The 15,422-nt window shown below is 36.6% G+C and overlaps 1 protein-coding gene across 1 annotated transcript; it reads left to right on the top strand.

The window, feature by feature from the left end:
• Window positions 1–4,632: 4,632 nt before the first annotated feature.
• Window positions 4,633–12,329, top strand: phyh (phytanoyl-CoA 2-hydroxylase). Its single transcript, XM_030150504.1, has 9 exons — window positions 4,633–4,798; window positions 5,479–5,534; window positions 6,742–6,852; window positions 7,142–7,310; window positions 7,446–7,527; window positions 7,623–7,804; window positions 7,882–8,031; window positions 8,139–8,270; window positions 10,668–12,329. The coding sequence occupies exons 1-9, from the start codon at window positions 4,733–4,735 to the stop codon at window positions 10,719–10,721; spliced, it is 1,002 nt and encodes a 333-aa protein (XP_030006364.1). The 5' UTR covers window positions 4,633–4,732; the 3' UTR covers window positions 10,722–12,329.
• Window positions 12,330–15,422: the final 3,093 nt, after the last annotated feature.

Here is a 15,422-nt window from a genome sequence, read left to right as displayed (position 1 = left end):
CACCATTCACCACGTGCTGGCTCAGAAAGTTCAAAATAAAAGCATGACGACTATTCTACAACTTCCGGTCACTCTGACTATGGCACATAATTAAAAGACAAAACAGACGCACAGTAAGACAATATAAAAAAGAAAGAAAATATTTAAATATACGAAAAAAAAATCTACATAATAATAATAATAATAATAATAATAATAATAATAATAATACAGTGGCTGCCCATGTAAGATTAAAGAGGCTTATGTTTATGTTTATGCATTTGGCAGACGCTTTTTTCCAAAGCGACTTACAGGGGAAAACCAATTAAATCACTCAATCAATCAAAATTTATTTATATAATGCCAGATCACAAAAAAAGTTATCTCATGACACTTTATACATAGAGTTGGTCAAAACCAGACTCTAAGCCAATTTACAGAAACCCAACAGAATCCTCCAGGAGCAAACACTTGTGACTGGTGACAGTGGCGAGGGAAAAACTTCCCTTTAACAGGCAGAAACCTCGAGCAGACCCAGACTCCTGGAGGATGGCCGTCTGCCTTGACCAGTTAGGGTTAAAGAGAGAGGGTAAAGAAAGAGAAAAAGAGAGAGCAATAGAGATAGAGACTGGGGGAGAGTGGGAGAAGGGGGGAGTAGGGGGAGACACATGGAGGCAGTTGAGGATAAGTGAGTGGTGATGATGAGGGCAGGGAAGAGGCAGGACCACCGCAGCAGGTCCAGAAATAATCCTGGAAGAATCTGTGATAATCCTGGGAAAAGAGGTATAAAGAGGTATGCAAAGTAGCAGCATGGCCAAAGATGATTGTTCCACTACTGATTGTTTTTTTGTTCATATATACCATGGGCGTTTTTAGCCCATTTTTGGAGGTACTGAAGCACCCCTAAATTGATTCCCAGCACCCCTAAAATATTTGAAGGTTGCTGAAATTTTTCTTTTTTCTTGTTTACTTTATGTCCATTCTTAACATGCTAGAAAAATGTCAAAACTATATACAGTACATGGTTGAAACGTAATATTTTAACAACAAAAATACAGCATAGAGACACTTAACATATACTCTGGTCTACAATTTTTTTAGAGATGATCTGCCTCAGAGATTAAATGTGCTAAATGTTACGTATTTTTATCAGATTAATTGGAAAACGAATGACAGAAGTACTGGTTTGTTGATGTTTTGACGGTATATGATAAAGTGTTATTCCATATATATATTGGTTTATGTACATTTATAAACAGATTTATAAATGTTCCACTGATAGAACCTGTAAAGTTCATGTGTTGTCATATGCAGACAATGTTTTGAAGTAGATCTGACACTAATGTTCCCCTGGACTTAAATCCATTCTATTGTAGATGTATACATTGAGGGACTGCTGTATCAAAATGGAGGATTGTCTTCCCCCAGAAATTAGAGTTAGGGTTTATTTCTTTTATGATTCCAACCCATTCCTCTTTTACTGTGGCTCAGCATTTAAATAACTTTTATCAGATTTGATGGTTTAGTCACAGAGTTTCTCATACCCAAAAAATGTTATGCTTTTCTTTCACAAATGTGGGAATGATGGTCTGAAATTGCGTAAAAATGTACAAAACAGTGCAACTTCTCTAGCCTGGCCGGTGCTCTGGATGCTCAGCACCCCTAAATCTCTGATCCTAGAATCACCCCTGATATATATGTCACAGTAGAGATTGAAATCCAGGAGGATTCCTAATCCTACTAGGACAGATAGTAATTGTAGTTTCTCCTAGGACAAACTGAAATCCTACAAGACATTAGGATCTGAAGATTGGAATTCCAATCTGTCCTAGGAGAATTTGGAATCCTACTAGGACAGATTGTAATTCTATTTGGAAGTGGGATCTGAAGATTGGAATTTCAAATCCTACAAGAAATTAGGATCTGAAGATTGGAATTCCAATCTGTCCTAGGAGAATTTACAATCCTACTAGGACAGATTGTAATTCTATTTGGAAGTGGGATCTGAAGATTGGAATTTTGGAATTTCAGTCTGTCCTACGATTTCACCATCACCATTCCAGCTGAATTATTTTCATATCTTAGATACAGTATATGGCCCTTAGGTCAATACACATTGTAACCAGGATGCCAGCTGTCCTATCTGGTCCAACCTTATTCAGTGGCCGTTTGTAACTGTCATTGGTATGTAAATGAGACACATTTGTATTCAGAAATCGGTAGAATTTGAAAAACGTACCTGTAAACAACCCGTTGCCATGGCAACATACAATTTTATTATTATCTAATTGTTGCCAAGCCATTCAGAAAATGTACGATGTTAAAGTTGGCATTGGCATTTTGCTGCCCCCTGGTCTAGACGGTAGGGTTAAAAGTAAAAGAAACAACAATATTCTTACAAACCATGATTTTATTCAGAAACTACAATTACTATCTGTCCTAGTAGGATTACGAGTCCTCCTGGATTTCAATCTCTACTGTGACATATACAATAAGTAGTCCATATACTATTTATTACATTATATAATTCACTTTAATTAAGATGGGAGATAGAAAAAGAAATGTGCATAAATTAAATAATAGTATGCTTATTTCAACACATTTCTTTCTGCTATTTCTTGCTGGCCTGACAAATTTGCAACATTTTATTATTGCAACAGTAGCCATGTAGCAATGTGTAACACTTTTCCTTATCACAGTTTACCGAAAGACTGGGCAAACACAATACCCTCGACCACTACTTAAAAAACAGGAGAAAGAGTAAAGGTGTGCATTGCATAATTTGTACCAACTTCACTTCTTTACGAGGAATACAGCAAATTTTGGTTTTGTGGCGCCATCTGCTGGATATATGTTGCAGATAACTAAAAAAAAAATACATGAAGAATAAAATGGGTTGTAGTGTGTCCCCATAGTTGTCTAAAGGCATATAAGGGTGCCAAATGATCACCATGTTGCTCTGTTTGTAACACATTTATATTGGATGCAAACTGTCACCACACTGCTATGTATATAACACATCTATGCCTTCACTCATACTGCTATGTGAATAACATACCTATACTGGAAGTAACTGCACTTTTGCACATATGTCTAAACATTGCCAGATTTTTGTACTTTCTCATATTTATATTGATGTTTATATTTCACTTCTATTCATACTGCAAATTTAGTAGCCTTAGTTTCCTTCTATTTAACCCTTTCATGCATAGTGGTCACTCCAGTGGACAGTTATTCTACAGCTGCTCTCTTGTATTTTCATGGGTTTTGTTTTTTTAGTTTCATATCAGCCTACACATTGGATGCTTATGCACCATCCCGTACACTGACATTGAACATTTCTCTAACTTTGCCATTCTTGATAACCCTGATCCAACATGTTTGAGTGTAAATCAAGTCCTTGTTATTTTTATTAGACTGTAATTAACTTTTTTTTTTTTTTTTTTTGGCATATTATCTCCATGAAGTGAGTAATGACTAGTATTAGAGTACACTACAAACAAAAAGTTAAGGATTTTTTTTTTTTGTCATGTTGTTTGGTCATTTTTGCCATTTGTAAATAAAACTATATCTGGTCATTAAAAAAATGTGTTTCAGTTTAATTTACACAAAAAAGGAAAAAAAAAGCATTGTGCAAGAATCCCAACTGAAAAAAATAGCCCATAAATTTTACATATCCTTAACTTTTTGTTTGTAGTGTATGTTAAAATGTGAGAAAACATCAAATTAGCAGCATTTAATGTTTTTATTTCATAATTTTCACACAGTATATCAGTAAATACGCGTTTTGTTGCTTTAAAAATTAAACACACATTTTTGCAACTCCATAAAAAATAGCTTCATTTAAAAAAATAATCTCATTGTTTTTTAAATGCCTAAAGAGGAATAAAGAAAAAAAAACTTAATGTTCTCATAATTCATGCATGAAAGGGCTAAATTTCTATAGGCTATTGATAAGATAAGGTAAGGTAAGATAAGATAAGATAAGATAAGATAAGATAAGGTAAGGTAAGGTAAGGTAAGGTAAGGTAAGGTAAGATAAGATAAGATAAGATAAGATAAGATAAGATAAGATAAGATAAGATAAGATAAGATAAGACTTTACTGATCCCACCATGGGGAAACTTCACATTTGACAGCAGCAACATACATACATATAGTAACTGTTTTTTATATTGGGTACTTTATAGAGATCTAAACAAAATCTCATACCCTATTCTATTCTATTCTATTCTATTCTATTCTATTCTATTCTATTCTATTGTTAATAATGGTCTCAAATGGGCAACTTATGTAAAAATTTGTACTGGCATTTTTTTTCCCCTGAAATTAACCTTCATTTTATAGAGCAGTAACCGAATTACAAGGCTATTTTTGATCCAACAATGTAGGTTATTGGGTACAAAGGTGAAAGTAGTAAAGTAAGTTGTGTCTGTGTGTTGCCAATATTTACACAAAGATTCAGCTCCATCATTTGGACATATTATAGATGTCAAAATGCAGTTAAAAAAAACAAAAAAAAAAACAAAACATTTTAATTTAAGGTTAGTTGCATGTTATGATATTGTTAAACTTTGCAGAAAAGTGAATAATGTCTATATTTCTGCAGTTCCGTAAACACATGGAACCACAGGCAGGACAGTAGGAGTGTTTTGTGTGTGTTGTCATCATCACTGCTCTTTGACCCAGTTCGACCCACATTAAATACCTTCCTGTGTTGACCGGGATCATTGGACTACAACACGGCTGAAAAATGTCCCGAGCTGCGGAAAGACTCAAACTTCTGATCAATCATCTTGATCGATCAGCTGCTTGGATCGTATCCTTTATTTCTGCTCGGATCATGCGGATGTGGTGGCCGACAGAGGCGCACCAAGCGGGGGACTCCTGTCGCTGGCGAGGCCGGGGTCTTACCATGGTTGCAGGCCTGTCTGTGTATAAGGAGGAATACGAAGGAGTGGAATATAACAGTTACGATTTACATTACATTATTGATCATGAGTGTTTTACCGATGAAATCATTTGCAGAGACACATTGATGCACCGTTACTTTATAGGGAAGTGTTGTAATCGAGTCCTCTGCAGTGAATGGACTACGTGTTATGAAGTGTTTTGTTCTTGTAACTGGTTATTTTCCAAAATTACAGTGCATGTTTGCAGAAGTAACGCAGATCTGACACGATAAAAATGAATATGATATGTGACAGATGTTTATGTACAGCATATTTAGTAAGATTTATATCTGATTTTATCATGCATTGACATAAACTAAAGGAGCAAAAAGTGATAATACAAAAATAACTGTTGTAATAATAATCTAATAAGTATACTCTTCTGTGTTGAGGAGACATAGTTGTGAGCAGGAATTTGAGATATTTCTAAAATGTGACCAAACTTAACCTGCCTGGAAGTTGGTGAGAACCTCCAAATGCAGGTCAGGACAGTTTCAGATCTGCTCTGTTTTATTTCCTACTTTGTTCCTTGACTTATTTCCATCAGAGTGCTTCACCAACCTCTGCTCAAACCTACACCAATACTGATCTACAGAATCTGAGGTAGGGATACACCTTTTGTTCGCCTCAGCAGGTGGCTAAGGGTAAAGGGCAATTATATAATCCATGTTTATCATTAAACTCTGGCACATTTTCTCCAGTGTGAACCAGTATGATAATGCTCCGCTCTGCTGCTCTTACCGTACATGTCATTGTCCCTCTGTACCTACATAACTGCTGCTGTATTGCAGGGGTCACCAATCCTGGTCCTCAAGAACTACTACAGGGTGGGGAAGCAAAATTTACAATATTTTGAGGCAGGGATTGAAAGACAGTGTATGACCAAATAGATTATTGAAAGTCATGAGAATTTATTTGCTACAAGAAAATTTACATAATAGAAAATGTTTTTATTCTATGTGTCCTCCTTCTTTCTCAATAACTGCCTTCACATGCTTCCTGAAACTTGCGCAAGTGTTCCTCAAATATTCAGGTGACAACTTCTCCCATTCTTCTTTAATAGTATCTTCCAGACTTTCTCGTAATAGTTTTGCTCATAGTCATTCTCTTCTTTACATTATAAACAGTCTTTATGGACACTCCAACTATTTTTGAAATCTCCTTTGGTGTGACGAGTGCATTCAGCAAATCACACACTCTTTGACGTTTGCTTTCCTGATTACTCATATGGGCAAAAGTTTCTGAAAAGGTATGGATAATAGTGTTAGGTATGATTATGACATCAATATATGTTTGGTTTCAAAACAATTGACGTAGTGCCTGCTGAGAAAAAACAACTAAATGTTCATTGTAAATTTTGCTTCCCCACTTTGTATCCTGCATGTTTTAGATGTATCCCTCTTCATTCAAATAATAAGCCTATCATGAAGTTCTGCAGTAGCCTGATAACAACCGTCAGGTGTGCTGGAAGAGGGAAACATCTAAAACAGGGGTATTCAAATCCAGTTCTCGAGGGATGGTATCTTGCATGTTTTAGATATTTCCCTCTTCCAGCACACCTGGTTCAATTAATGATCAGCTCATCATCAAGCTCTGCAGAAGCCTGGTAGCGATGTAATGGCTTCCAGGTGTGCTAGAAGAGAGAAATATCTAAAATATACAGGATACTGGCCCTCGAGGACCGAATTTGAATACCCCTGATCTAAAACATGCAGGATAGTAGCTCTCGAGGACCAGGGTTGGTGACCCCTGCTGTATTGTTATTATTCAGAATTATAATTGCTCATATTTACCTGCTCTTCTTTGATAGATACACCTTGGACAACAACTTACTGACCCCAGAACAGCGACTTTTCTATGAAGAGAATGGCTTCATCCTCATCAAGAATCTGGTCTCTGATGAGGACATTGAAAAGTTCAGGTGATCATGAGAAATACAGATATGGCAAAGTGTATGAGCATCAAAATAACAGTGTTGTAATGTGTAGGAATATGTCAACATTGCAGTATTCTGGACTATGATAAGGTCACAATAAATCAATCTATGAGATCCACAGACTAAGTGAAGTTAAAATTTGCAAGAGGTGCAAAGTGCAAGAGGGAAAGAGGAGGGTAAAAAATGTCTACATTGATTAGGACTTGCTCAAAGACGAACAGCTATACTGCGAAGTGCTGATAATGTGTGATTTCCTTGTGCCTGCATTTTTCAGGAGGGAATTTGAACGGATCTGTCTGCAGGAAGTCAAAATTCCTGGTATGGTGGTGATGAGAGATGTGGCAATTGCTAAGTCGGAGTTTGTGCCAGATCAGAAAGCTGTCTCTAAACTCCAGGATTTCCAGGAAGACCCTGAACTGTTCCAATACTGTTCTTTACCACAGGTGTAATATACATATAGGCTACACATCACTCAGCATGATCTAGTCTGCTTATCTAGTTGTTACAGACATCTCAGTTATATTTCATATTCAGTTACATGTGGGCTAATTTTAGCACAAACTGTCTTTTTGTGTCAGATTCTGAAGTATGTGGAGTGTTTCACTGGACCCAACATTATGGCCATGCACACCATGCTGATTAACAAGCCTCCTGATGCAGGTATAGACTGATAGAAGAGGGCTATTTGTGATTAAAGGTTACAACAATAGGTTCTCTTTGAGGTGTGTCATAATGTGATTGTGTTGCTATTTCAGGGAAGAAAACATCTCGTCACCCAATGCATCAGGACCTGCATTACTTCCCGTTCCGCCCTGCTGATCGGATTGTCTGCTCTTGGACTGCGATGGAGACAGTGAACCGGCAGAATGGCTGCCTGGTTGTCCTGCCAGGAACACACAAAGGCACACTAAAGGAGCACGACTACCCAGAATGGGAGGTATGAGGATGCGCAAAACACTCCAGGAAGTGTATACTAATACACAACACTATCTCAGTACTCATATGTGTTCTCAGGGTGGTGTGAACAAGATGTACCATGGAGTCCGTGACTATAACCCAGACCACCCTAGAGTGCACCTGGTGATGGAGAAGGGTGACACTGTGTTTTTTCACCCCCTGTTGATCCACGGCTCCGGTATGAACCAGACACAGGGCTTCCGTAAGGTATAGTGCTACAGTACCCTCAAACCACATGGTTCATATTATTGAATTTTATGACATAAGCAAAGGAATGATATTGAAGAGTGAACTGTGTGTGTTTATGTTTGCAGGCCATCTCCTGTCACTATGCCAGCGGTGACTGTTATTACATTGACGTAAAGGGAACGACACAGGAAAATATTGAGAATGAAGTGACGGCGATTGCAGCCAAGAAGTACAATATAGCTGATATTGCATTCAAGGTCAGACATCACACTCTTCATTTTAAGCATTCTCTTGTCTCTGCTGTTTGATTCTTGATTCATTCCTGAAAAAACAAAGGTTTCTTCAGGACAGACAGATTGAAGCACTACTTAGTATGATTTAACACTGACGCACATATCATATCTATACTGTATAAGATATGTGCATCATATACTGTATATGACGCACACCATCACATATACAGCCATTAAGTCTTAGGCCACCTTTAGCTTTGTTGTTTTTGCAGGGTTGAAATGAGCAAAAATATTAATTTCTCATTCTTTTTTTTCATTTTCAACATGAAAATCCAAATAATATGTGCACAGCCTTAAAAGACACACAAAAAACTGAATGAAATGAGCTGTAAAGGTTAAAGTGACTATTAATTGTGACCCCTGTCCCCATGACATGTGTTGAATGAAACCTGGTATAAAACATCAGACAGTTAATGCAATTAATCTGATTTTGTCTGAACAAAACGGTTTAAGACATATGAAGTTCCAAGGGAAGTCACACGAAATACTACCACTTTGGCTTATAGAAAGTGTGTTTTTCCCCAAGAAGTTTTCCCCCTGAAACCTTTGTTTTAACTGTTGTACATACTTCCCATATATCCAGAGTGTATCTTAATACAGACAGTGACAAATGCATTTGTGTGATCAACTTTACTAAACCACAAAACCTAATGTTGGCTTTGGACTTTTGCAGTTTGCTACACACATCTGTCATTTTTAAAATTATTTTTTATGGCGTCTCAGAATCTTGATGTGGATGTTTTATTCTGGCTCTTTATTACAGTTTACAAGGGAAATGATGTGTGACAATGCTCACAGATTGAAAGTGATTTGAATTTACACTGTACAGACATAATCCTAAATAATTACAGGTGGACAAAATACATGAACAGACATATGAAAATGAATTACAGTATGTACATTGTTGATATTTGGCTTGCAGTTTCTAAATTTGTCCATCCTTGCAAGCATACTTTAAAAGCTTAACTCAATGAGAGCCCAGTGACAATAACATATCATCCAAACCTAAATTCAGAGATGGATGAAGATGGAGCAACAATAAAATGCAAATGTTGACAGTAACAGTGAGCACTGATAACATATAAATGTCCTGAACTAACATCACAGGCTTCCCTGTTTTTCATACACTTCACATAAAATTAAAGTATCAAGGTGAAGTTGAGCATGAACAGTGTTAATATTTAGCATTGAACCTCTCATCTTGTCACTATTTGCAAGTATGCACTTTAAAGCTTAGTGCAATGAGAGAGCAGGGAGCAGTGATAACAAACTTTACTCTTAAAGCTGCACTGGACACAGAGCCATCTATTACATGTAATCCTCTACATGTCAGCCAGGTAGCTGCTGCCTTGTGGTTATTCCCCCACATGGGACTAAACACTACTGAGATTCATGTGGAGCTGTTAGCATGTATGCTACAATGGTGGTGAAAATGACTTTTGCATGAATGTGGGATAGTGGTGTAGTGGTTAGCACCGTTGACTCAAAGTCAGAAGGTCCTGGGTTCGATTCCAGCTGGTGCCAGGCCTTTATGTGTGGAGTTTGCATGTTCTCCCCATGTCTGCATGGGTTCTCCAGCTTCCTCCCACCATCCAAAATCATATAGGTTAATTGGTCAATCTATTCTAAGAATCTAAAAGAAGAATGAGCAAAGTCTGTGTCACATCTGTCTGTATCTTATGCTCTTAGTGCAGATAGTAACAGGAACTAGCTTCACATCTCTCCACTGAGGACTGAATTTCTTTTGTGTCACACATCATCCTCTCAGCTGAGAATCAGTTTACAATGGAGTCATATTGTAAAGTAACCCCAAGCAGGAATAACAACATCACAAACTTATCCCTTGTTATTGTCTACAAGCATAGGATTTGTAGGGTATGAAATAAAATCCTCCAAAATATCTCCCTGTCATGAGCTACATTTGTTCTGTGGTCAGCCTTTACTTGGAGAGGAACATGTAGTGACATGCCATTATCATACATAGAGCTGGAATTAAACTAAGTGTGCTATATTCATCATGTATGACAGAAGGCAGCTAAATGCAATATATAATCACACTAAGACCACATGTAAACAAATGTAGTTCTTACCTTAACTGACGAGCAAAGATTTAGTGAGCCATTGTAGGAAGAGAGAAAACCTTTCAAATGGGAGGCTCTGGATTAGAAAATGACACTTTCTAAGATTTAATGGTATACAGTGTATTCATTTAATTAGGAAAAAACATCACTCACATGAAAACATCCTGACAGCATCACACTGCACAGGCATCATTCTACTCAATGACAAATACAACACCAAAGGAGCATGAAAACTACTGTTTTTAAGTGGAGGTGGATTTATACTTTGTTTCCCCAACAGGACACCTGGGCGTTTAGAGGCCGACTGGTGCAAGGAGAGAGGATTTCACTGTGATACAGCAGATGTGCGACAAAAGATGAACACATCACCAGAGGGAGACCAACCACAGAGCTGTAATTAGAACAGATCGACAAAGTTATTGGAAAAGAAGTGACGTGGCATTATTATCACGCTAAGAATGCTCTGTGTAATCATGAAAGCTTGTTTATAGACATTTTTCTAATCATACCATCCCAATTTTCCATTTTAGTTTAGGAAGTTTGGCTTTAGATATTTGAAATAGAATTGGAATTCCAGGAAATTCTTCTAACTTTGTTGTTTTACCCCACCTCATAGCCACAATCCTCAACCTCCCTGCTTGAAATCAATATCAGCGTGCAATCTTTAGGGATGTCTAGATTCCAAAAATCCACATGGAGGATCAAGAATTGAGGAGATTTGCTGGAGGGGAAAAAAATGAGATAAGATCCGCACAACCTGTGAGCCCCAAAGATGTTTATTCACAATATGGTGAATCTCTTATTATCTCATTTTTTGTTCACTTTTCTTTTGGATCCGACACACCTTTTATTAATTGGATGTGCGTGTCATTACCTTTTCCCAGAGATTGGCTGGAGAACCTATGACCTTTTCAGTAATTGGACCCGTGACACATAGAGGTGTTAAACAACAGCAGAAGAAAACATTAAAAAGAAAAGTTTTCCTTATTTAGCGGGAATTACATTAGTGTTTTAAAATGCTAATAAAAATGTGAGACACCCTTAAATTGCTTATTTGACACATAACTTGAATTAAAAGTTAATTATAAGCTTAAATGATCATGTTTGTGTTCATAAAATACAGGGGTAGACTAAGAAAATAACAGACTCATAAGACAGTTTCCACATATGTCAATTTACTGATATTTATCTAAAATAACAGCACTGATCCAAGGATGTAGCCTCCTCTCCTCATGTCACTCGCATCCTGAGTGGGAGAGACTAGGACACATGGAGATACACATTAGAGGTACAAACTGAGGAATAAAATGTACGAGTATCTGTTCTTTATGCATATTTCAACACTAAAATGGACTATTGCTTCCAAATGAGAGGATATAAAAGATAAGCCAATGGCAACATACATTTCAAGGGAATCTCCCTGCTCACATTTTCAAAGTATGAGCTCATAAATATATTGCGTTGTCACCTACCTCACTATTAAATTAATACATAAAGTATGAAGCACCTGACATTCAGCTCACTAACAGCCTTTACATTTCAGCCTTTTACAGGCAAAGAGTGAAATTAACTCAGTGACTGTGATTAACTGTTCCTGTTAAATCCTGATAGAGATAAATGATGAATTAATGGACAGACAAGTTTGAAGAAGATGATTTATAGCATGTTGATTAGGGAACATGAGATTTGTTATGAAATGAAATGATAGATTGAGGTGATTAGAGAATGGATGAAAGTAATGAAAGCTGTGGTTTTGCTGAAATGCTTTTCTTTGACTTTAGCACTTGTTAATTAACACTGAGGCCTTAATGCATGTCGTATTCTGAATGTATTTAATAATAAGGTTAATTTCCTTCTTGATGTCATCTTAATGATTTGATGATGAGTGAATGGATGCTGTTTTTTGTTTAGTAATAAACTCAGAATTTGATGCAATAATATTCTGCCTCTCGTCAGTGGTGTCAAATGATTTCAGTGTGACATTTGAAACTGTGGAATGAAAAATTATGGAAGCAAAGGGACACAAGACATGGTTAACCCATAAAGACTCAGTGCTACTTTTGTGGCAATTACAAAAATTATTGATTCTCTCTATTTAACCTTTCTTAAGTGATTTATCTCCTTATTTTATTAATATTGTCTTCTGTATTTTGAGCTATTTCAGTGAAAATCATGTATTTTCCTATATTTAATTTACTGATCATGTAGATGTTCATAAAATCTTAGAGTAAAGTTGATGGTTATTGTATCAGAAACAGAAAAAACTGAAGGAAAAGTGACTTTTTCAGCAAAAATATCAATAACTGAAGGCAAAAACAAGTGTGTCCATCCACTGTCATTGATCTAACAACATGGGTTTTACTGGTGAATCAATGTTGTAGAAGATGACCGTGTTTCCATGTGCACTCTGGATTCTCTGAATGTCCAAATGAGTCATATCTGATGACCACAAAAACATGGCAAATTGCATTTTATACCAATTATTTACACGTATTGATAGGATTAGTGGATCAACAGATATTAAACACTTCAGATAGGTGAATGGTTTTGGTCACCAGTGGCTGTTTGGGCCTTTTTGGGTTAAAAATATTTGCAAGTTTGCAGCGTAATGGTCAGACCTGTTAAAATGATACTGTATCTCTTTTGTAGTTTCAGACAGAATAATTTATGTTCAACAATTTTAAGTCAGTTTTAGTTATCACCATCTAATTCCCTAAAAGTCTGAGCAAAGTCTAACACTGACAGTTTTGTGTTGGTCTCTGAGGGTTTGACTGTTTTCAGATGGGGGCCAGCTATTTCCTGGCTTCCCACTCTGGAACCTCACAAAACACCTGATACAGCTTAGCTTAAAAGTGTGTGTGCATGCATTTATGTGAGTAAAATAAAACAGTGTCTTTGTTCAGAACCAGACAGAAACTCTCAGGATATTCATGGGGCCACAAGTTTTTGTCATACACATGTATACAATCAGGAGAAAAAAGGTAACCATATGCATAAAAACACACTGAATGACTGACAAACGCATTTTAAATAAGGTTATGCAGACGCAGAGGCACATGCAGAAAAGGTATCCTCACAAGTATTTCAGGCTCATTTGCTGCTAACTGTTGCCCAGACTGCAAAGTGGCCAGACGCCACCCAGTTTCCTTCATAGGAAACACATTTAAGATTTCACAACATCACAGAGGTGAGGAAAAATCTACGACAACAAATATATTTTACCTCTCCTAGTTGAAGCAGACCCTTCATATATAGTGCAGTAGGTTTCAGTGCATTAAAGCACTAAACACAGGTTCGTACAATAAGGTATGTATGTTAAACCCTGAGCTCAGTCATACCTGGAATGATAATGAATGGGTCCGAGATGTTCCTGCCTACAATAACTCTGCCTGCAAGGGACAGGCACATTATTAATAAGAAAGGAAACAATGTACAATGGAACATAGAAAAGCCAAAAAGATATTTCTGAGCCTTGTTGGTTTGATTAAATCCTATCATTTTGTAATTATTGCACATTGTAGATGAAGCTACATAGGGATTTCCATTGCTTTTAAGTGGGTTAACATTTTATTTCCGCTTCTAAAGTTTGAGAGGGAATACTAAAAGAGCAAACTGACCTACTAAACTCCCAAATAGCATGTGAACTTTGGCCAACAAACAAACCTAGATACAAACAAGATATAAAGACACCGCAGTATCTGTCCAGTAGCTGACATGGTAACCTGTGTGCTGCAAAAAAAGGGAGTGCCAAAAAACAAGATAAAAACACTAAATCGGAGGAATATGGTACTCAAAACAAATGAAAGGTGTCCATGCAGGACAATAATTTCACTTGACAAGATTTCTTGAATTAAGTTTGTTAAATCTACAGGGTGTCCCATAAGTCTCCATACATAGGAAAAATAAACGTTTCTTGACATAAACCATTTTTATTTATATAATATGCTCTCTATGACTGCCATTTTGTCGGGAACACATTTCAGTGCGTGTCTGCTGAAGAACTATAAAGAAGAAATATAAAGAAATACATGTTAGAACCATATATGTGTGGAATGTATTATGTCTCCTATGTATGGAGACTTATGGGACACCCTGTAGATATAAGCATGTCTACAGAGGCATGAACACTTAAAATAAGACATTAACTCTTAAAACAATATAAATTATCTAACGCTTCTAAATCTAAGTTGTTGTTTTTTTTTTTATCTTGGTAAGAACCAAATAATCGGCAGTGTGTGAACCTCTTCCACTTACAAAGACAAAAGAATCATGACTTTGTGGATGAATCTTTGATAACCAGTTGACTGGTGGTGAGAGCTGCGCCCTCATTCAGGTCTGCTCTTCCACTAGTGTTAGACATCATGTGACACAGGATTGGCAAACTGTCTTTATAGGAGGTAAAGATCCAACTGTATGCACACTGCAAAAATCAAAATCTTACCAAGTGTATTTTTCTCATTTCTAGTCAAAATATCTCATCACGTTTTTGCTTAATTCAAGCAAAAAAAAATAAAATAAAAAATAAAAATAATTAAGCAAAAAAAATCTGCCAATGGAACAAGTGAAAATTATCTTGGTAAGATTTCTTGAAATAAGATTTTCAAGATCTATTGTCCAAAAATAACTTCTTTTATCTCACTGAAAGGTTACTCTTCAGGTGATTATGTCTTACTTTAAGTGTGATGAGATACTTTGACTAGAAATGACAATAATACACTTGGTAAGATTTAGATTTTTGTAGTGCAAAGAGGCGTGCTGGATACATCCCTCCTCCTGTCCCTCTGTCTAATAAGATAGTTTATAGGACTGTGCAGTTTGTGGCTCTGTCTGTCGCTCTGATTACTTGCAGCAGACAGATTTAGTTTCCTCAGGACAGATTCCATCCCTTTTTTTCTTGGAATTAGAAACAGCAGCAGAAGGTCTTAATTGCTGTCCATGCTCTTCTGTTACATACTGTACCTTCTGTAAACTCCTACTAGGATCCTGAAAAAGTAAAAAACTAAGTTGGAAATGACTCTTTTTCATATACAAACTC

The sequence above is a fragment of the Sphaeramia orbicularis genome, chromosome 12, assembly GCF_902148855.1.
Source record: "Sphaeramia orbicularis chromosome 12, fSphaOr1.1, whole genome shotgun sequence".
Lineage (NCBI taxonomy): Eukaryota > Metazoa > Chordata > Actinopteri > Kurtiformes > Apogonidae > Sphaeramia > Sphaeramia orbicularis.
Note: the sequence above shows the minus strand (reverse complement) of the source record. Positions and strands in the feature narration are given on the sequence as shown.

What these genes read in the sequence shown, in the direction of transcription:
- phyh (XM_030150504.1), top strand. Translation starts at nt 4,733, where the DNA reads ATGTCCCGAGCTGCGGAAAGACTCAAACTTCTGATCAATCATCTTGAT. An exon ending in GAGGACATTGAAAAGTTCAG is followed by an intron (nt 6,853 to 7,141) that starts GTGATCATGAGA and finishes TGCATTTTTCAG; the next exon opens with GAGGGAATTTGAACGGATCT. An exon ending in TAGCTGATATTGCATTCAAG is followed by an intron (nt 8,271 to 10,667) that starts GTCAGACATCAC and finishes TTTCCCCAACAG; the next exon opens with GACACCTGGGCGTTTAGAGG.